This window comes from Orycteropus afer, unplaced genomic scaffold (assembly GCF_000298275.1).
Source record: "Orycteropus afer afer isolate SDZICR_OR568_19922 unplaced genomic scaffold, OryAfe1.0 scaffold00007, whole genome shotgun sequence".
NCBI lineage: Eukaryota > Metazoa > Chordata > Mammalia > Tubulidentata > Orycteropodidae > Orycteropus > Orycteropus afer.
Genome location: NW_006921594.1, coordinates 17437639 through 17458894, shown reverse-complemented (window position 1 = coordinate 17458894; position 21256 = coordinate 17437639). Strand labels below are relative to the sequence as shown.

The window sequence follows — 21256 nt, the reverse complement described above, 5'->3', positions numbered from 1 at the left end:
TTGAACCACCAGCCTTCTGGTTAGCGGTCAAGTGCCTTTAGGCACTACACTACTAGAGCTCCTATTCCTAGGCATTAGTTAGCTGAAATGGACTAGTTTTGGCCATTTTGAGTCAGACAACCGTATGATCTACCATGCTGGGAATGACAATTTGAAGAGGAATGGCATGGCATTCATCACCACAAAGAATGTTTCAAGGTGTATCCTGAAGTACAATGCTGTCAGTGATAGGATAATATCCATATGCCTACAAGGAAGACCAGTTAATACTACTACTATTCAGATTTACACACCAACCACCAAAGCCAAAGATGAGGAAATTGAAGATTTTTACCAACTTCTGCAGTCAAGACCAAACATGCAATCAAGATATGTTGATTATCACTGGTGATTGGAATACAAAAGTCGGAAGTGAAGAATCACTGGTGGTTAGAAATATGGCCTTGGTGACAGAAAGAATGCTGGAGATCGCATGATAGAATTTTGCAAGATCAATGACTTATTCATTCCAAATGCTCTTTTTCAACAACCTAAGCGGCAGCTATACACATGGACTTCACTAGATGGGGTACACAGGAATCAGATAGACTACATTGGTGGAAAGAGGCGATGGAGAAGCTCAATATCTTTGGCCGAAACAAGGCCAGGAGCCGACTGTGGAATAGACTATCAACTGCTCCTATGCAAGTTCAAGTTGAAGCTGAAGACAATTCAAACAAATCTACAAGAGACAAAATATGACCTTGATTACATCTCTCCTGAATTTAGAGACCATCTCAAGAATAGAGTTGATGCATTGAACACCAGTGACCAAAAACCAAAGGAATTGTGGGATGACATCAAGAACACCATCCATGAAAAAAGCAAGAGGTCACTAAAAAGACGAGAAAAGAAGAAAAGACCAAAATGGATGTCAGAAGAGACTCTGAAACTTGTCTTTGAGTGGAGAGTAGCTAAAGCAAATGGAAGAATCAGCAAGATAAAAGAGCTGAACAGAAGATATCAAAGAGCAGTTTGAGGAGACAAAGTTAATTATTACAATGAAAAGTGCAAAAACCTGGAGTTAGAAAACCAAAAGGAAGAGCATGGTTGGCATTTCTCAAACTGAAAGAACTGAGAAAATTCAAGCCTCTAGTTGCGATATTGAAAGATTCTATGGACAAAATATTGAATGATGCAGGAAGCATCAAAAGAAGAGGGAAGGAATACACAGAATCACTGTACCAAAAAGAATTGGTTAATGTTCATCCATTTCAGGAGGTGGCATGTGATCAAGAACCAGTGGTATTGAGGGAAGAAGATGAAGCTACACTGAAGGACTTGGCAAAGAACAAGGCTCCAGGAATTGATGAATACCCACTGAGATGTTTCAACAAAAGGATGCCTCACTGGAGGCACTCACTTGGCTATGCCAAGAAATTTGGAAGACAGCTACTTGGCCAACTGACTAAAAGAGATCCATATCTGTACCCATTCCAAAGAAAGGTGATCCCACAGAATGAGGAAATTATTGAACAATAAATATCATTAATACCACATGCAAGGAAAATCTTGGTGAAGATAATTCAAAGATGGCTGCAGCAGTATATTGACAGAGAACTTCCAGAAATGCAAGCTGGATTCAGAAGAGGATGTGAAAGGAGAGATATCATTGCTGATGTCAGATGGATCTTGGCTGAAAGCAAAGAATACCGGAAAGATATTTACTTGTGTTTTATTGACTACACAAAAGCATTCGTTTGTGTGCATCCAACAAGTTATTGCTAACATTGAGAAGAATGTGAATTCCAGAACACTTAATTGTACTCATGAGGAACCTGTACATATACCAGGAGGCTGTCGTTCAGATAGAACAAGGAGATACTGTGTGGTTTAAAATCAGGAAGAGAGTGTGTCAGCGTCATATCCTTTTGCCATACTTATTCAATCTGTATGCCGAGCAAATAATCCGAAAAGCTGGACTATATGAAGACGAGTGTGGCATCAGGATTGCAGGAAGATTCATTAACAACTTGCTGAAAATGAGGATGACTTGAAGCACTTACAGATGAAGATTAAAGACTATAGTCTGCAGTATGGATTACATCTTAACATAAAGAAAATGAAAATCCTCCCAACTGGACCAATAAGCAGCAACACAATAGATGGAGAAAAAATTGAAGTTGTCAAAGATTTCATATTACTTGGTTCCATAATCAACACCAATGGAAGTGGCAGTCATGACATCAGACAATGTATCTCATTGGGCAAATCTGCTGAAAAAGACCTCTTTAAAGTGTTGAAGAGCAAAGATGTCTCTTTGAAGACTAGGTTGTGCCTAACCCCAACCATGGTATGTTCAGTTGCCTCATATGCATGTGAGAGCTAGACAATGATTAAGGAAGACTGAAGAAAAATTGATGCTTCTGAGTTGTGGTGCTGGTGAAGGATACTGAGTTGTGGTGTTGGTGAAGAATGCTGAAAATACCATGGACTGCCGGAAGAACAAACAAATCTGTCCTGGAAGAAGTGCAGCTGGAATGCTCCTCGGAGATGAGAATGGCCTGACTTCGTTGGGCCTACTTTGGTCATGTTGTCAGAAGGGACTATCCTCTGGAAAAGGGTATCATGCTTGGTAAACTGGAAGGTCAATGAAGAAGGGGAAGGGCCTCCATGAGATGGATCAACACAGTGGCTGCAATGATGGGCTCAGGGGTAGCAAGGATTGTGAGGCTGACACAGGACCGGGCAGTGTTTCGTTCTGTTGTACATAGGGTTGCTATGAGTCAGAACCTACTTGATGGCACCTAATAAGAACAACAGCAGCAGCTTTTAAGGCCCAGAAATAAGAGGCAGGCTTATATAGAGGGCTTATACATCAATTCCTTGAGTGGTAGAGTGAAAACTTGATTGTAAGAAAAAAGGTCAGAAATTTTCCCACCATAGGAAATAATTTTAAGTAAAACATCCCAACATATTTACATACAGCTAAAATACTACTTTTTGAAATACATTCACATTCTCAAATGCATACTAAAACACAAATATATTTTCCCACCTTCAGTAAGATATAAGTGCTTTTTATGTACATGGTAGAATTTTGTTCAAAACAAATTAGAAATTAAAAGATGGAAAAGTTAAATACACAAATTTCTAAGTCCTAGACATGAATACTTTTTCTGTACATTACTTTCAATCTGTCAACAACTATGACTTGAGTATCGTTTGCACGGAAGGCATTTGTTTAAGATTGCTACTAAAGGATATGCAATGAAGTTTTATTACACTGTTTAAAATCTTAATTTCTACTTAAAAGGCTGGCTGAAATGATGCCGGCCCTTTTACAGAAGTTCCTGGACAGGCTGAGGTTCCACAACTGCATGCTTGTTCAGAAGGCAGTCTGTGTCAAAATGCAGATATGTCTGATTTGTGTGTTGATTGCAAAGGAAATAACTGGATGGAAACCAACCAAACTCACTGCCGTCGAGTTGATTCTGACTCATAGCGACTCCTCCTTGGGTTTCCGAGGCAATATCACTACGGAAGTAGATCGCCCAACCTTCCTTCTGAGGAGTGGCCTTCTGCTAAGGCAGATATTAAATTATACCTGGGGAGTTAGCTTTATTAAAAACACGACTTTAACGGCTACTTCATTACTGGAGGAGCTCTGGTGGCATAGTGCCTAAGGCATTTGACTGCTAATCAGAAGGCTGGAGGTTCAAACCCACCAGCCACTCCTTGGAAGGAAGATTGGGCTATCTAATTCTGTAGAGATATTGCCTCAGAAACCCAAGGAGGGGTTTCTGGGAGTCAGATGCGACTTGACGGCAGTATAACTTCATTATTAAGCAACAACAAAAACAAAATTTCTAGGGGCTCCTGACCACAGCTGTGACAATTTGCCCATCAAAAAGTAAAACTACAATGGATTGAAATACATTAACATAAAAATCTACGTGTTTATGTCCAAAAAAAGAAAAATCTAAAAAAAACCCTAATATGCTAACATTTCAGGCAACTATTAAACCAACTCCATACTTTGCAAGTTCATAATTAAATGTAAATAAGAAAACATTCAACTTGCCTTTCTAGTAAGAACTGTATTTCAAATGGCTCAAGTTAAGGAGTAAAACCTGTAGTTTATATAGAAATGCCAACTAATAAATGCAAAAGAAATGACAGAACTGGGGAAAAAAAAATCTACAAATAATAAAATTACTAATTTAGCAAGGATTATCAATTGATGTTAAAACCTCTAAATGAATTACTAATGGGGGACTGGGCATTCATTTAATACCAAAGAAACTTTACAGATAACTCACTAATCATGGAGGGGAAAAGGTAACTGTACGATGGTGGACTGGTATTGTGCTGGTCCAGTGGACTAAGCATCATTCAATGAGTAGTAAATAGGTCAACCACAGTCTGGGCTTTCTGATGTGATACAATATGAAGCCTATATCATCACCTATGATATATTCTAACTAAAGTGTTTAACTTGAATCCATGCGGACTTTAGATATAACTTCAAGACTACAGGTAGCTCAGGGAATAACAGAACAAGCTAAATACCATGAGAAAACAGCTAGACATATTCCCAAGACTGAATTCTGCAGGACAACTGCTTCGATTTCTTTAGCAAGACAATTTCTGAACAAAAGGTCTGTGTTAGATTAAAAATAGATTTAAGTGACTTTAAGGTATTTAACCAGTTGTAAAGTAGGGTCACAGAATGAACACCAGTTTGGACAAACCAACTGCAAGTTTGGGGAAATTTAAGTATGGTCTTGGTATTAGATAAGGTAAAAATGTTTTGGAATGGGGAAGTGAAGATTGTTGACTGAAAAAATAGATTAAAAAAAAAAAAAAAAACACTATGTAGAGTATGATCTTATTTTAGTTAAAAAATGTATAAAGATGCAGAGAAAAAGACCTGGAAGGATATGCATGAAGGTGTTAACAGTGGGGCTGGGAATATAATTTTCCTTATTTTTGTTCATCTATTTTTTCTAAATTTCCACACTGTACTGGTATTGCTTCTAAAATAATAGAAGGTTGTTTTAAAACAAGAACTTCTAGAAATTGTTCAAGGTAACTGATTACAGAAGGTCTGTAGATCAACAAGTACAAAAACAAGGAAACACTATCCATCTTGTGACATGTCCTATTTGTAGGTAAAGAAAGCACTTAAAGAAAATAAACTCTTATGTGCTTGGTTTGCAAAAATAATACTAACAACTAGTAGAAATGTCACTGGATAATAGATGCCGGCAAGAGGACAATTTAAATTATCTCTGAAATATTCCATTAAAAAAAAAACCACACACAAGTAAGACACATCTTGCAATGCATCATTCACCCTCCAAATCAAGCCTTAACTCGTAGTGTTCAGCCTCAGAAAAGATCCTGGTGCGCAGTATTTCAAATGTGTAAATTAGTGATTTCACAAGAAGCTCATAACCCCATCCCAGGCTGATTCACTCTATGTCTCCGGAGTGGCATTCGGTTCCGAGTCTTCCTGGGGAGGAAGAGCTGAGGCTTCTTGTTCAGCAAGGGCCTCTCGAACTTGGCTGCCCAGGACTGCATCATGAATGCTGTAGAACAGCAGATCCTTTAAGGCAGGATTTTCAAAAAAATGATTTCGGGTCAGGTCATTCACTACTTGTGCTATAAAAGAAGAAAAGAAAATTAGGTCACACTCTGGGTATCAGTCTTGAACATTTAAAAAAAAAAAAAAAAAGTAACATACTGATATTAAATATCAAAATGATATAATCAAAGGTCTCACTCCAATCCCTATCCCTATCACACTATACCCCCAGTCCCTAGATGCTACTTTTTATTAGTTTCTTGTGTATGTTAGTAGTTCCCTATGTAAACATAATCCAAATCCAAATTCAAACCCACAGCTATAGAGTTGATTCTGAGCCACTGCCACCTTATAGGACAGGGTAGAAGTGTCTGTCTCATAGAGTTTCCAAGGCTAGAAATCTTTATGGAAGCCGACTGCCTCATCTATTTCCCACAGAGTGGCTGGTGGGTTTGAACCACTGACCCTTTGTTAACAGCTCAGTGCTTTAACCTCAGCCCTACCAGAGCTCCTTATGCAAATATAAAAGACAAATATATATTCTTGCCTCTCTTCTTACACAAAAGAATGTTTTTCTACTTAACCTCCCTCCTTTTTTTTTTTTTTTTTAAACTGCATGGTATTCTCTAGTGTGGATATACCCTAGTTTACTCAACTGGCCCCTTTTGACACCTGAGTTGTTGCTACTCTTTTGTTTATTACAGACAATGCTGAAATACAAAACCATGTTCATGTGCCATTTTGAAAGTGGGCAGCACATTGTTGGGTTAACAGGTAAGCATGTTTGTAATTTGGAAAGATACTGATAGGCTACCCTCCCTAGAGGCTGCACCAGTTTGCACTCCCACCAGCAGTGCCTGAGTCCGTGCCCCCACACTGTGCCCACAGAGTCCATTGCCAGACATTTTTCATCTTTGTCAATCTGACAGGCAAAAATTGATATCTTTATGTAGATTTCATTTTCTTTCAAGCATTGTTTTAACCAAAATTTAGTATAAAACCAAAATTACAAGCAAGGTATTCCAAAACCACTGGATAGAAAAACAAGCAACCTGAATGATTTTCCATAAGTATGTTAGTGTCAGTCATTAAATAATTACTAAAATTAAATAAGTACTAGCATAGAACAATGATTTATTAATTTCTATCTTCCAAGTCCAGTTCAGGAGGACTGCCACAAGTAACCCAATGATATTAGTGAATAAAGTGGCTCACTTCAAGGCTGGCTTTAGGCTGATTTTCAATACTTTTATGTTTACAACTAAATTAAGGAAAATATTTCCAATGTACTTATTAAAAAAGAGAAACAAAATCATTGTTAAAACTTCTCCCCAATCTAGACATGTACTCACCACTGCATCCTGCTAAATATACATAAATACCGACATCTCCGTATTCTTTTACGATCTGTAATAATGTTGAAATAAAGTTTAGTTTCTCTGGACTTTGTGCCAGATGAAAATCTCTTTCTATCAATATGTATTTCAGAGATAGGGAAAACCGTAATTTATTTACTTGGGCTACTTCTCTTCAATAATTATATATTTTTGAGCTAATCATCTAAAAATAATTTTGTATTTCTTTTGATTTTTATAGACAGTGATAATCAGAGATATTGGTGAATTATTATATATTTTATTTACACTTAATAAAGGTATTATGCTAATCATTTTTTAAGAAAAAGAATCCTCTTCTTTTAGATATATACTGCAATATTTACAGATGATGGAATAACTGGTATATACTTGAAAAATAATAAGAGAAGGAGGAAGTGAATGTGGGGTATAGATGAATGAAACCAGATTGACCGTAGCTGATCGTTGTTGAAGCTGAGTCATAGTGATATGTGGATTCCTAACACTATAGTCTTTGCTTTTATGTGTTTTTGATATTTTCCATTATCAAATGTCAAAAACAACCAAACAAAAAAGAATTGAAAGCTGCAAAAGGACCCTAGTTCAACAACCTAATTTTATGACAGCAGAACTGTGTTCACAGACACTAAGTGACTTGTTTAAGACAATGCTTACCCCAGCCACCGTTTTCACTCCAACAGAATCAACAAAATTGACTTGTGTAAAATCAAGAATGACAGTGTGGACATTATCCCCTGGAGGCATAAATCTTTGCAGTTCTTCAGGAAACGTGCTTTTGATGACGATTGGGGGATATTTTATTTCATTGTCCTCTTCTTCAGGCTTGGTACCATCTTCTCCATCAACTTCTGCATCCTACATCAGGAGTGAAATCAAACCAGAGTTCTACACACATTTTCAGTTCTCAGAAAGATCTATAAGGGAAAGTCAGAATCTGCTCTTACATTCTCATGCTACGGACTCTACCAGACGCCTTTTAAAATATTTGTCATATCCCAGCCTTGTAAAGCAACAAAAAAGGATGTGTACATGACATTCAATTTTATCCCAGTGTCTTTTCTCCTCCTCCTCCTTTTGTTCAATGAAATCCACTTTTCTTAGTAGTCATAATCCATTTGTTACTAACTTCTAAAATAGTTCCATTAAACATTAATATGACAAGCTATAAGCCTAGATAACAAAATGCAAAATGCAAAAAAAAAAAAGTTACCAGCTAGATAATCTATGACAAAGTACTAATGGTGTGGTTTTTATTTTTTAAAACAATGTTCTGTTGGGTAGATATACTACTCATGGTCAGCATATTCTTATAAGTAATTTTATCACGCACCTTTACTATATAAAGCATTGTTTCTAAGCTCCTATTTTAAGCATTTCATGCTGTGTTAAACCCTCAATCATGTGGGTGCAGAGCAGATCAAGAGAGAAAAGAAAATAGCAGCGACAAGACCACTCACCACTTTGACAACAGTTGCATTGGCCATACTTGCATTTCCAACTTCCTTAGCATACTTCCTCATGGCCTTTCTTCTTGCGCCCATTATGAGCGCTGGGTTCACTCCAGTCTTTACAGAACAGCAATATATTTAGAATCACTCCATGTCTCTCAAGGTCAACAACATGCAATTCAACTTCTAATCTCCATATTTAACTGCTTTCTATGCCAAGCTACCACCCTAATCCTCACTCTATCTTTCCCTCAGATGCTCTGAACTTCATTATTCCCTCCTTATTGAAAGAAATTGGTAGCCTTTCTGATTTTCAGTCTTGATTGGAGAGAATCAGAAGCTAAAGTATTAAAGAGAATTTTCATAGTAGTATTTTTCAAACTTAGACCTTCCAGATTCTTATATATAAGACTCTGTGGGTGAACTGGGGGGTTTCCTTACATACTAGGCAGTTTGGGCCAAGTTCTAATTGACCAAAGGAAACCACATGATTCCATTAAAAAAAAACAAAAAACAAAAAAAACTGCACTGCCCTGGAGTCAGATCCAACTCATAGTGACCCCTCCTTGGGTTTCTGAGGCGGTATCACTACAGAAGTAGATTGCCCAACCTTCCTTCTGAGGAGTGGCTGGTGGATTTGAACTGCCAGCCTTCTGGTTAGTAGTCAAATGCCTTAGGCACTATGCTACCAGAGCTCCTTGACTCCATATAAGAAACCTAAAATTAAAAATTATTTTTTCTTACTTTATTTTCTTTAAAAGGTTTTAAAATAGAATATGTAATATGATAAAAGATAATCAAATAGTATGATAGAATTCACCAAGACAATTATGTTGCTCTCATATCCCCACCTGTCAACCCCTAAGACCCCCTCCTCAGAAATAACCACCTTAATTTCTTGTGACTCACCTTTCTTTTTAATGCATTGCTATACAAGTCACTATTTGCATAATAAATTGGGGCATTTATTTGGAAAATTTTAATTCCAGGAATTTCTTTCACCTGAAGAGTGAAATATTAGTGAATTTAACACATGGAAACATTTCAGGATCAAAACTGCAATTGTCTCCCTCCCCCAATTTAAAAATTAATAATAATAAAAAAATACTCCCAAACCAAACTCACTGCCACTGAGTCGATTCTGACTCATATCGACCCCTTTGGGTTTTCAAGGCAGTAAATCTTTACGGAAATAGATTGTCCACTCTTTCTTCCACAAAAAATTAACAAGGGAGTTAAAATAATGTCACAATACTCTTCTTAATCAGGTTCCCGAGGACGGAATACTGAGGAAAAGCTGTTAAAAATGCACATATTCTCATTTCTTTTAAAAGTCCTTCTTTCTCTCATAACTACCATAATACACAAATAAGAAAGAACTGGAAAACAATAAAAGAGCAAAAAAGATGGATAGGAGAGACTGAGAAGCAGGTAAACAAAGAGCAGAGGTTCACATTGGTTTGAATCAGGAAGTGCACGAAGGCTTAAGTGAAACAGCAAATATTTTATCAAGACTCTTGGAGAACTGGGGTGCAGTTTAAAAAACAAGTAAGCCAGCAAATAATTCTTTTGGAAAAGGGAAGAACAGCAATCCTAACCCTACCCTCATTTCCTAATACATTATAATGAGTCTGAGAATTTTTTCTTAAGTATAAAACAAAACAAACAAAAGTATTTGAAAAGATTTTGTAAATGTCTTTGAGATTCTACAAAAAAACAAACAAAAAATAAGCACAGACATTTTAAGCGATACCTTTAACCATTAAAAATGAGATGGGACAACCCTGAGACCAGAAGAACTAGATGGTGCTAGGGTATTAATGCCAACCACTCGGAAAGGGGTCAAAATTGGAGATCCTGCATAGAGTGGGAAGAAAAATGTGGAACAAAATTCAAAAACACTTAAATGACCAAAACTACTGATTGGATAGAGACTGGTGGAATCCCTGAGACTATGGCCCCAGGTCATCTTTCAGGCCTGGAACCGGACTCACTTCTGTGGATGAGCTCTCAGCCAAACAGCAGAAAGGCCTATAAGTCGATCAGGGAGGTGCACCCGTTAGATCAACCAATCGTGAGTGATCAGGAGGGCAGCACCGGCATAGAGGGAAAGCTGGACAGACAGAAAGAACAGATCAGAAGGACACAGGGAAGGGGCAGTCACACGGAGGAGAAGGGAGGAGAGCTTCTTAGTTTTGGGATTGTAATCAGTGCTGTGAAAACAAATGAATTGTTGAGATTAAAACCAATCTGCTAAGTAAATTTGTACCCAAATCACAATGAAAAATTAAAAAAAAAAATGAAGTGGGAGGATGCTATAGTCCTACCAACTATGTCTTACATGGTTAGAAATTAGTATTTTATCTTTGATTTAAATTCATCAGAAGAAAATGATGCATGTACAAATCTTCTCAAAAAATTCAGTATTTCATAAACATGTACTTTAATTCCAAGAATACATATTTATCCCCCCAAAAAAGAAAAAAACACAAATATTAGTAAGCTGAGCATTATATTATATAATGTAATATAAGATAATAATATAGTATAATATTATAGTATTATAAATTACACAATTGTCTCTGGAAAGTTCAGGCTTTTCACTTTGGCTACTACACTTCCCACCCCCACCATCACTTTCTGTCCTGGATAAAAATAGTATCTAGTCAATCACACCAAGTATTTACAACCCTTTAAATATGTTAGAAAAGGTCCTACCTCCTCATATGCATCTATATCAATATACACATCAGTGTCAGGAAGCTGTCCAAGTACTTTGTAGCTAGGACTGGAGACAAGAGCGCACATTGAAACACAGTTATGTTGAAGCACAGTATGCGATTTAAACACAAGATTTTACACATTGGCATGCCATGCATGGATCTGTCAGTGAAGTCAAGAATGCTTGATTCTTCAGGTGCCTTTGCAGACGGGCTCTCAAATACCACATTTTTAGTGCCATTCTAAGGGCTAACACATGATAGACCTACCACACACAACCTCATGCCACACACATGCACCCGTACATACCACATATCCATCTTATCACACCCACCCCACACATACCACACTTTGCACACACACACACATCACACACACCCACACCCATATATATTACATACTACACATACATACCACATAAAAAATTTGGCATTTAAAGATGGGGGCAAAATGAATTGTGTGAAGTCCAAGTCATGCCAGGGACATATATAACTCAAATTCTCCTCACGCCACTCAGTAGGAAGAATTTCCCTCCTGCTCTAATTCCAAAGTAAAAGAAGGTATTTCTTTCTTTCTTTCTTTCTTGTTGTTGAAAATATACATAGCAAAACATACACCAATTCAACCATTTCTACATGCACAATTCAATGACAATGGTTACATTCTTTGAGTTTTGCAACCTTCTCATTCTCCTTTTCTGAGCTGTTCCTCCCCCATTAACATATGCGTATTGCCCTCTAAGGTTCCTATCTAATCTTTTGAGTTGCTGTTGTCACTTTGATTCCATATAGATCTAAAAATAGCACAGTGCTCAAGGCAGACATTTTTTTACTACTTAAGCTAACTACTCTTTGGTTTTAGGACACTTTAGGGGATATATTTGGTTTAAGGTTTAAAGATTATCTCAAAATGATAGTTTCACAGGTTCATCCAGCCTCTGTGGCTCCAGAATCCCTAAGTCCATAGAATTTAAAATCCTGTTTTGCACTTTTTCCCTCTTGATTAGGACTTTTCTATAGAATCTTTGATTAAAATGTTCAGTAATGGTAGCTGGGCACCATCCAGTTCTTCTGGTCTCATGGCAAAGGAGGTAGTTAGCAATTGGCCATATAATCTATATGCTCCTCTTGTGGAAGAGAGGATTTTTTGCTTCTAACCAGAGTCACTGATTCATGGAGGGAAGGTGGAGGTTCAATTGATGGTATGGGGAGAAAACAAGATCTCATTTAAATTAAAGATTTTTTTTAAGTTTAATTTAAATAGACTTTAAACATGTTTTGACAGGCCTAATTTCTAACTCTTCTTATAGGGCAATCTGGCTCAAAATAAACTATAATGACAGATACTATTTACTGAGCACTTAGTATTACCTTATAATATCCTATGAACAACCCACTGGACTTATTACTGGCATTGTGTAGATGAGAAGTTGAAGCTCAGTGGGGTTAGGTGAGCTCTTCAAGGTCAGAGAGCCTGGCAGAGCCAGAACATGGCTCACGGTCTTTGATTTGAAATTCCAGGGCCTTGCCTCTATGCCTTGGTGCTTCCTAGCAAGTATGTGAAAGTGCTTTGTAAGTTAGAATATATAAATTTATACCTGTGGTTACACTCCAAATTGGAAGTGGGTTTCTTTAGTATGTTATTGGGGCAGTATCAGTGTAAGGTTTGTCTTAAATCAATCTCTTTTGGGAGAGAAAAGAGAAGATTGAGCAAGCAACTGATCAAGCAGGCTGAGATGGGGGAAGATGCCTCGTCACATAAAAATCACCAAGGAACCAAGAAACAGAAGCTGAAAAGAGACAAGGATTTCTCTCAGAGCCAACGGAGAGAGAGAAAGGCTTCCTCTAGAGCTAGTGCCTTGATTTGCCTCGAATTCAGACTTCTAACCTCCTAAACTTTTTGAGAAAATAAATTCCTGTTTGTTGAAGCCACCCACTCGTGATATCTGTTATAGCAGCCCTAAGCTAAGACAGTCACTCTAGCTTTCATTTATTCCTGACTCGAGGTTTCCATTCAGGCTGCTTCTCCAGCTTAACATCTCTTTCATCTCCTCCTGTCTATCTTGTTCCTACTGTCCTAAAAAAACCAGTTCAAGTCTAATCAACTCTTAAATTTTTTCTTTTTTCAATTTAAAATATTCTATTACTTTTCTTAGAGCAAACCCATCAACAAAAGACAGAACATAAAAAATCAATTTTTGTTAATTATTTCAGAGAGAAAGAGAAGTATAGCATTAAAAAAAAAAACTTGTCCAACTTTAAAATTTGATAAGAAAGTATAAAAACCCTATTTGATAAAGAAAACAAAACAAAAAATTCAATAAAAACAGATCCCAAATTCCATATTGTGGCTGGTTAAGAGTTACAGATATTTTTAAACCACAATACTTGATAATGCCCTGATATAATAAACTATCAAAAGTACTAATACTATTTTACATATATATATAAAACTTTTCAGATAAAAATAGTATTAGAATTTGTTATTGAAACTAGACTAATTCTTCTCTTGAGTGTAGAATCCCACATATTCTCAACATTTTCCCTGTTGTCATTTTTGATTAACAAAATGCCCATTTTCTACTGGGGAGTGGGGAGCATCACATTATTTTGTAGATAAAAAATCAACATCCTTATCCAATGACCTTTCAATGCACTGCAGTCAAAATTTTGTGATTTGTAACTACAGACAAAAACAGACTAACCTTATTTTCATTCTCCCTTGGGCTATGGAAGTAGCTCTGGTGGCATAGTGCATAAAGCATATGGCTGCTAATCAGAAAGTCAGTGGTTCAAACCAACCAACCACTCCATGAGAAAAGATGGGGTAATCTACTTCTGTAAAGATTGACAGCCTTGCAAATTCAATGGGGGTTGCTATGAGTTAGAATTGACTTGATGGCAGTGGGCTTGGTTTTGGTGGGTATGTTAAAGAGGGAAGGGCACTGTCATTTGTTGGGTGAATAGTACATGTCAGGCATTGATTGTACTATGCTCTTTGCACGCATTATTCTCATTTGAACCTTATTACAACTTTTTGAGGTAGAAATGATTGGTTCCATTTTAGAAATGGAGAAACTGATGCTCAGGCAGGTTATGTAAAATCACAAAGCTTATAAAAGGTGCAGCTAGGACTTGACTGACCAAAGTCAAGGTTACTTCTATGACATTTATTATTTTTTTTCTTTATGGTGACTTCTTTATTTATCTTTAACATAGTGTATATATATATATATATATATATATGTGTGTGTGTGTGTGTGTGTGTGTGTGTGTATATATATAAAAAGTTATTTTATATCTTCCACAGTGGGCTCAGCTTCCTACTAGGAGAAGAGATGACAGGTGATAATGGTTCAAGGTGAAGGAAGGGACAAGGAACACCTGCATATGATAGATAACTTGGTTGTCAGAGTCTACTCTATGTCATAGAAACCTATGTCAGTACCTGTATCAAAGCAAATTGCAAGAACACAAGGTCCATTCACAAGAGCTAAATAAATCAGTGTACTATTAGGCCCATAATGGCAGGAACAATGATGTAAATTAGGCTCTCTTACCAAAATCACTGATAAAAAATATGAACTGTGACACAGCAGATCACCTGGAAAAATTATATTGAAATTTTCATTTGCCATTTTTGCTGATTTAGTCAACAGACCCATGAGTCTTATAGCTTCCTCTCACACTAAAGAGCTTGCTCAACTTCTATCAATTCAAGCTTCAGACATTTAAAGGCAAAGCTCTCAGTCGGGACCCTCATTCACTCCCCACTTTGCCCACTCACCTCTGTGTTCTGTAAATAACAGTCAACAGAGCAATGATCACAGCAGTAATCAAACCATAGTCCAGTCCGAGAAACAAAGAAGAAACAAACGTGGTAAGCCAGATGGTCTAAACAAAAGACAGGAAGCTTTATATCACAAACGTGAAAAATTCAGTAAGAGTTAAAAACACACACATAAAATGGTACTTGAGCAAAGCTACTTTTACCCTGTCTAACTGGATACTGCATACAAAGACAACTAACTTATCTTTCTCACATTTTATCAGTGCCACTACATATTCACCTAACAACCACTTTTGTTACTTACCAGCTCTATTTTGCTGGTTCTCCAGAAAAAGGGGAGATCTGAGAATTGCATAAACATTCCTTTCAGGTTGACGATCACAATGGCCGACAGCACAGCCTGAAACACAGCACATCTATGCATGCCTCTCTTGCGTCCAAAGAGGGCCCTTTGCCAGTCCCTCACTGTTCTCTCCTTCTGCCCTCCCATGTTCTCTTTCCACTTCCTTGCTATGTGGTTGTCATGTTACACTTAGAGCCATGCATACCTGGATTCTCGGGACTCGGTTACCTAAGCTAGCCTTAGAAAACCACCAGTTCATATTCTAATAGCAAACCTGTACTGTGCTCAAGAAATTCAGAATTAAACGTGGCACTCAAGGAACTATTTTACCCATGGTTCTGCCTATGCTATTATTTGGTCTGTTCTCTATATCATTCTTGATCTTGCCTATATTAAATATTTCAGCAAATAAATATTTTATGATGGTAAGTCTTCTCAGATATGAAAGTATAATGTCATAGAAGATCAAAGATAGAAGGGATCTTTGAGGTCAGCCAGTCTACACTTCCACTTCGTAAATAAGGAAACTAAGGCCCAGAGGAGTTGGGATGACTTTCCCAAGGTCTTTGGACAGTTGATCGTAGCGTTTGGAGCAAGATCCTGGCCCTATCCCTGGTCCTTTTCCTTAGTCCACCTTGCTAGGGTTACAGTAAAAACTCCTAAGAGAGCCAGAAAATATAAACAAATAAAATAGCAAAATCTCTGTACATGGAAAAACCTCACACCAAGTCCACACTACACACCTGAGGTAATGATTCAAAGAGGAATCCAGTGGCTAATATGACCAGCAGAATCATTAATGAGGCCAAACAACCTGCAAGCTGAATGAGAGAAGACACATGGAAGGAACTTTTAGGAGACTTGAGTAAGAGCTGGGGCATGTTGTTGTTGTGATGTGCCGTCGAGTTGGACCTGACTCATAGCGACCTCTCCTTGGGTTTCCAAGGCAGTATCACTACGGAAGTAGATCTTCCTTCTGAGGAGTGGCTGGTGGGTTTGAACCACCAGCCTTCTGGTTAGCAGTCAAGTGCCTTAGGCACTATGCTACCAGAGCTCCCAGAGCTGGGGCATAGGTAGGTCTTACTCTTTTGATAATCACTGTGGAAAGATCAAGGAAATATGGATTCAAAGAAATCATCCAAAGCACTACATAAACCTATGATTTCCTCTCACTTCCTCTCTGAAGTTTTATTTCCTCTTATAACTTTTAAGCAGAAGCTGAAATGTTTAAATACCCTGATTGACATGTCATTGCTGGAAGTGGAATAAAGGAGATGTCTGGTGCAGACCTGAGACCCACAAGGGCCAGAAGTATTCAGATGAGTGTTTGCTGTCCAATTCGGTAGCCACTAACCACATGTGGCTCTTGAGGACTTGAAATGTGGCTAGTGTGACCAAATAACTGAATTTATTTTAATTGTTTTTAAAATTTAGCCATCTGTGGCTAGTGACTGCCATATTGGATAGCACAGACATTGACATTGAAAGTTTTATTGGATGGTGCTATGTTGGAGTATTGGCATCTTGCCCATACTTACTCTCAGAGTTTCAAGACAACATCCCAAGTCTGAACTTCGAGGTTTACTAGTAGCAGGTCATGTTGTATAACTTTCTGTTTTAACTGTAGAATATATGTCTTTCCTATAGATTCAGTTCCTTGTAATTCCATTCACCCTATCATGCCTTCCTCCGATTCACTACACAGCTCACTGGAACATGGCCCTGCAGGCACAGTAGCTTTGTGTATGTTCAGAACAGAATCAAAGGATTACATTTTTAATTACCACTCAAATCACTGGTCCATAGAGGCCAATTGTATACACACCTGTGTTTTCCCACCAGTTCCCTCCTGAACAAGGCTTCGAGATAAGGAACATGAAATTGAAAAGGTCTGGAAGAGTGAGCCAATGGAATTACACAGTCCCAGGGCAATGAGCTCCTTTTCCATGTGAAAACAAAGCACAAAAGAGGTAAGTCATTCTCCAGGAACAAAAGTATGATGGCTCATTAAATACACATTTTCAGTGGCACAGATAAAAGAATTTGTTTACATGAGTTCTAAATAGGAATTCTTGTATATTTCATGATGTAGAAAACACTTTGCATTTTTATTGTATTGGAGATAAATGCTGTGCTCCCTTCCCCAAGCCTCCTCCTTCAACACAATTTCTACCTCACATATGATGCTATTTAATTTTTTTTTTTTTTTTTTTTAGAAAATGGAAGTAAAAGGGACAAATATTTTTGTTGTTTAAGAGAAAGTTACTGGTGTATAGAACTACTGGCTTCTTTTAAATGCCTGAGCTATTGCTCATTAATATGTACATGCCAGTGTCCTTCTGGGACCAGTGAGTCCTGCTCTCAGGGCTACCTCCTAAGATTTTCCTAGTTTGATCACTTTATCTTGTATGAATGTGGAGCATTTAATCTTCTCTTAGAGATACACAGGGTGTTAAAATAGTCTTTGTCATGCCAGGATTATAGCTCATGCTGTTTGGTTTCTGTAGCTACCATATAAAAGGTGGAGGCCAGCAGCATTGTGGAACTTCTGTAGTGAATCACATACTCAAAGTGTAATGAACAAAGAGAAGGCTTCCTAGTGGGGAAGAAATGGTTCTGGAAATACATTTTATTCTCAGGTTATTCTTACAAACAAAGATAGCATCTATAGAAGTACAATAAATCTCAGATTAGAGATTTCCCTTTCCTAGAAGGACCTCTGTGTCCATGAGGTAAGGTAGGACTCTAGACCTCAGGGTCCTGATGATCTAACACATATAAATAGTGAAATAAATTATAGTGTTGAATAAATACATGCTCCAAATATATTCATCATCCAAGTACAAGTTTTCCTTCCAAGACTGATAAGCCTAGTTCATTTGTCCTCCATATGTGACATGGTGATTGTACTACTATGAAACATCTGTGGGAAATCAATGATGTTACCTGATTGCCATCAACCTGGTAGCCATGTTTATTTGCCAAGGTCTTTGCCATTGAGATGGTCACTGAAAATCCAACGATGGCTATGGCAATGGCATCCACATACACAAGGTGGAAGAGGCTGGTATCTGGATTGGCTGGAGGTAGTAGCCTGAAAGGTCAAGCTGATTTTAACATGAGTGTTGTGACTGCTGGGATAAAAACAAACAACTAGAGGGAAGCACTCAAGGGGGATGTCATTTGCAAATGAGGTGATCAAAGCTTAGATACTTGTTTGCTCTGATTTTGCAAAAAGGAAGACCCTCCTGGAAATAGGTTCTCTTCAGGTCCAAATCCAAGAATACTGGCTTTCTAACTGGATAGGTTATCAGCAGAGATCAGATACTATTTGATTTATAAAAAAGAATAAATTTATACCTCATGGAACCCTGTATGGCAGGTGTAATTAAAAAACAGAACCAGGAAGAAGAGAGGGTCAGAGAAGTACCTAGATGCTATAAGACATTTAAACCAAAGACTTAGGGTGAGAAGGGTACTGGGTTATCTTAAGAGGAGAATTAGGAACTCATTTCTCTCTCGTTTGGTGTAGGGAATTTGAGTCTATTACCTCTTCCATATTATTATCCCTTTACATGAGTTTCTAACAAGGAAAAGGAACAACAGAATCCTTGAATCTCACCTGGGAATTTCCTGAATCTGGAGGGGCCAAAGTGTGACTCCGGGAACCCCAGAATGGAAAATCTGGCTTTTGTGGTCTTATTCTTGTAGTTTGGGACCCTGTTCTAAAGGAACAAAATAGGGATTCCCTGGAATGTTATAGGGGATGGGACAATAGAGGTTTACAAAGGCACCCTGCCCCAATTCAGGGCATTGAGTGAAATAATAAATAATAACAATCAATTAACTGATAACAATTATTATTATAATAACAATAAACATTTATTAGATCCCTCCTATATTCCAGGTTCTATGCTCATTTAATAACCTCCAATAGCTCTATGAGTTAGGCAACATTATAATTCCCATTTTACAGAGAAGGAAAATGAGGCATAGTCAGTTAAGAAACTTGCCCAAGGTCAAAGAGCTCATCTGCTAACTATGACAAAAACTATGAAGATCCCACCTCCCTATGCCTATTTCTGTTACTATGTCACAGGAAAGGTGATGAAAGGGATGTCTCAAGTTCTAGGGTAAGGTACAAGGGAGGGAGGAAGGGAGAGGAACCTAACATCTATTAAACCTAGATTATGTGCTAGATGCTTGACGTATGTCATCTTATTTATCTTCACAGCAAGAGAAAAGGATGCATTTTGGAATGAATAAGAAAAGTAAACCAAGAAACAGGATATATCATGATTGGGATCTTTAACAGTCAATTTGTCACTTTCTAGCATTACAACATTTCTATTTTTATTTGTGTGTGTAGATAGATGTGGTAGTTTACTTGCAAAATGGCCACCAACAATTCCACCCATCTTTGTGTGTGCATGACACTCCTGCTATCTAGAAGTAGAATCTACTTCCCCTTCCATTGAATCTTGTCTGGCCTTATGACTTGCTTTGGCCCACAGAATGTGGTGGAAGTGATGCTGTAGGAGTGGCTTAAGTGACCTGGCCTGCTAGCTTCTGCTTTTCTTATCTCCATGACCTACCATGTAAAAGAGGTCTGTCTAACTCTACTGGAAACTTCATGTAGAAAGAAGATGTCTGCTGGCTGCCCTCAGCCATTTTAGACACTCTAGCTGAGGTATCAGACATGTGAGTGAAATCCTCCAGCATCAGTCATACCTTTAGACATCTGCAGCTGCACGAGAGACTTCAGTGAGACCGGCAGAAGAACCACCCAGCAGAACCCAGCCTAGACTAAGAATGTGAGCAAATAAAAATGGTGGTTGTTTCAAGCCATTGTTTTGTGGTGGTTTGTTATGCAGTAAAAGATTCTCAGATAACTAAAATAGTATGATGTTTTAGTACCCATCCACTGTGATCAAGTAAATTCTTACTCATAGTGACACTTTAGGACAGACTATAACTGCCCCATAGTGTTTCCAAGGCTATATCTAGGTTGTTTTTTTTTTTTTTTAAATTGTGCTTTGGGTGCAAATTTACAAAGCAAATTTATTTTACATCCACCAGTTCATGCACAATTGATTTCACACCCCAATTACCATCCCCAACCATAAAGAACTCTCCTCTCCACCCCTCCTCTTCCTGGGACTCCCTCCTCTCTGTGCCCTTCTTAATTATGCACTCCTTTCTGTCCAGCTTTCCCTCTATATGAATGCTGCCCCTCTGGTGTCTCATGGCTGATTGATCTAAGGGGTGCATCTCCCTAGAGTAGGTGGGTACGTCACCCTGGGGTAGAGCTCTGCATGTAGGTCTTTCTACTGTTGGGCTGAGAGCCAATCCATGGGAGTGAGTCCATTTCCAGGCCCTAAGGGTAACCCGGGGCCACAGTCTCAGGGGTCCCATCAATCTCTGCTGTTGTTGTTGTTAGGTGCCATTGAGTGGTCTCTGACTCATAGCGACCCAATGCATGGCAGAACAAAACACTGCTTGGTTCTGTGCCAGCTCCATGATCCTTGCTATACTTGAGCCCATCGTGGCAGCCACTGTGTCAATCCATCTCCTTGAGGGCTTTCCCTCTTTCCTTAACCCTCCACCTTACCAAACATTACATCCTTCTCCAGGGAATGGGCCTTTCTGACAACATGACCAAAGTAGGTGAGATGAAGTCTGGCCATCCTCACTTCCAACGAGCATTCCAGCTGCACTTCCTCCAGGACAGATCTGTTAGTTCTTTTAGCAGTCCATGGTACTTTCAGCATTCCTCTCCAGCACCACAACTCAAAAGCATCAATTCTTCTTCGTTCTTCCTTATTCATTGTCCAGCTCTCACATGCATATGAGGCAATTGGAAACATCATGGCTTGTGTCAGGCTCACCTTAGTCCTCAAGGAGACATCTTTGCTCCTCAGCACTTGAAACAGTTCCTTTGCGGTTGACTTTCCCAATGCTACACATCGTCTAATGTCCTGACTGCTGCTTCCATTGGCATTGATTGTAG

The 21256-nt window shown here is 38.2% G+C and overlaps 1 protein-coding gene across 1 annotated transcript in view; it reads right to left on the bottom strand.

The window, feature by feature from the left end:
- Nucleotides 1-5461: 5461 nt before the first annotated feature.
- Nucleotides 5462-21256, bottom strand: part of SLC26A5 (solute carrier family 26 member 5) — a 53031-nt gene continuing 37236 nt past the window's right edge. Inside the window, exons 8-18 of the mRNA XM_007944558.2 lie at nucleotides 18193-18340; nucleotides 17072-17185; nucleotides 15990-16067; nucleotides 15208-15303; nucleotides 14901-15007; nucleotides 11112-11181; nucleotides 9303-9395; nucleotides 8403-8510; nucleotides 7600-7800; nucleotides 6922-6976; nucleotides 5462-5646 (exon numbers count right to left, since the gene is read on the bottom strand). Coding sequence (XP_007942749.1) covers nucleotides 5462-5646; nucleotides 6922-6976; nucleotides 7600-7800; nucleotides 8403-8510; nucleotides 9303-9395; nucleotides 11112-11181; nucleotides 14901-15007; nucleotides 15208-15303; nucleotides 15990-16067; nucleotides 17072-17185; nucleotides 18193-18340 — 1255 coding nt within the window. The remainder of the gene's footprint in view (nucleotides 5647-6921; nucleotides 6977-7599; nucleotides 7801-8402; nucleotides 8511-9302; nucleotides 9396-11111; nucleotides 11182-14900; nucleotides 15008-15207; nucleotides 15304-15989; nucleotides 16068-17071; nucleotides 17186-18192; nucleotides 18341-21256) is intronic.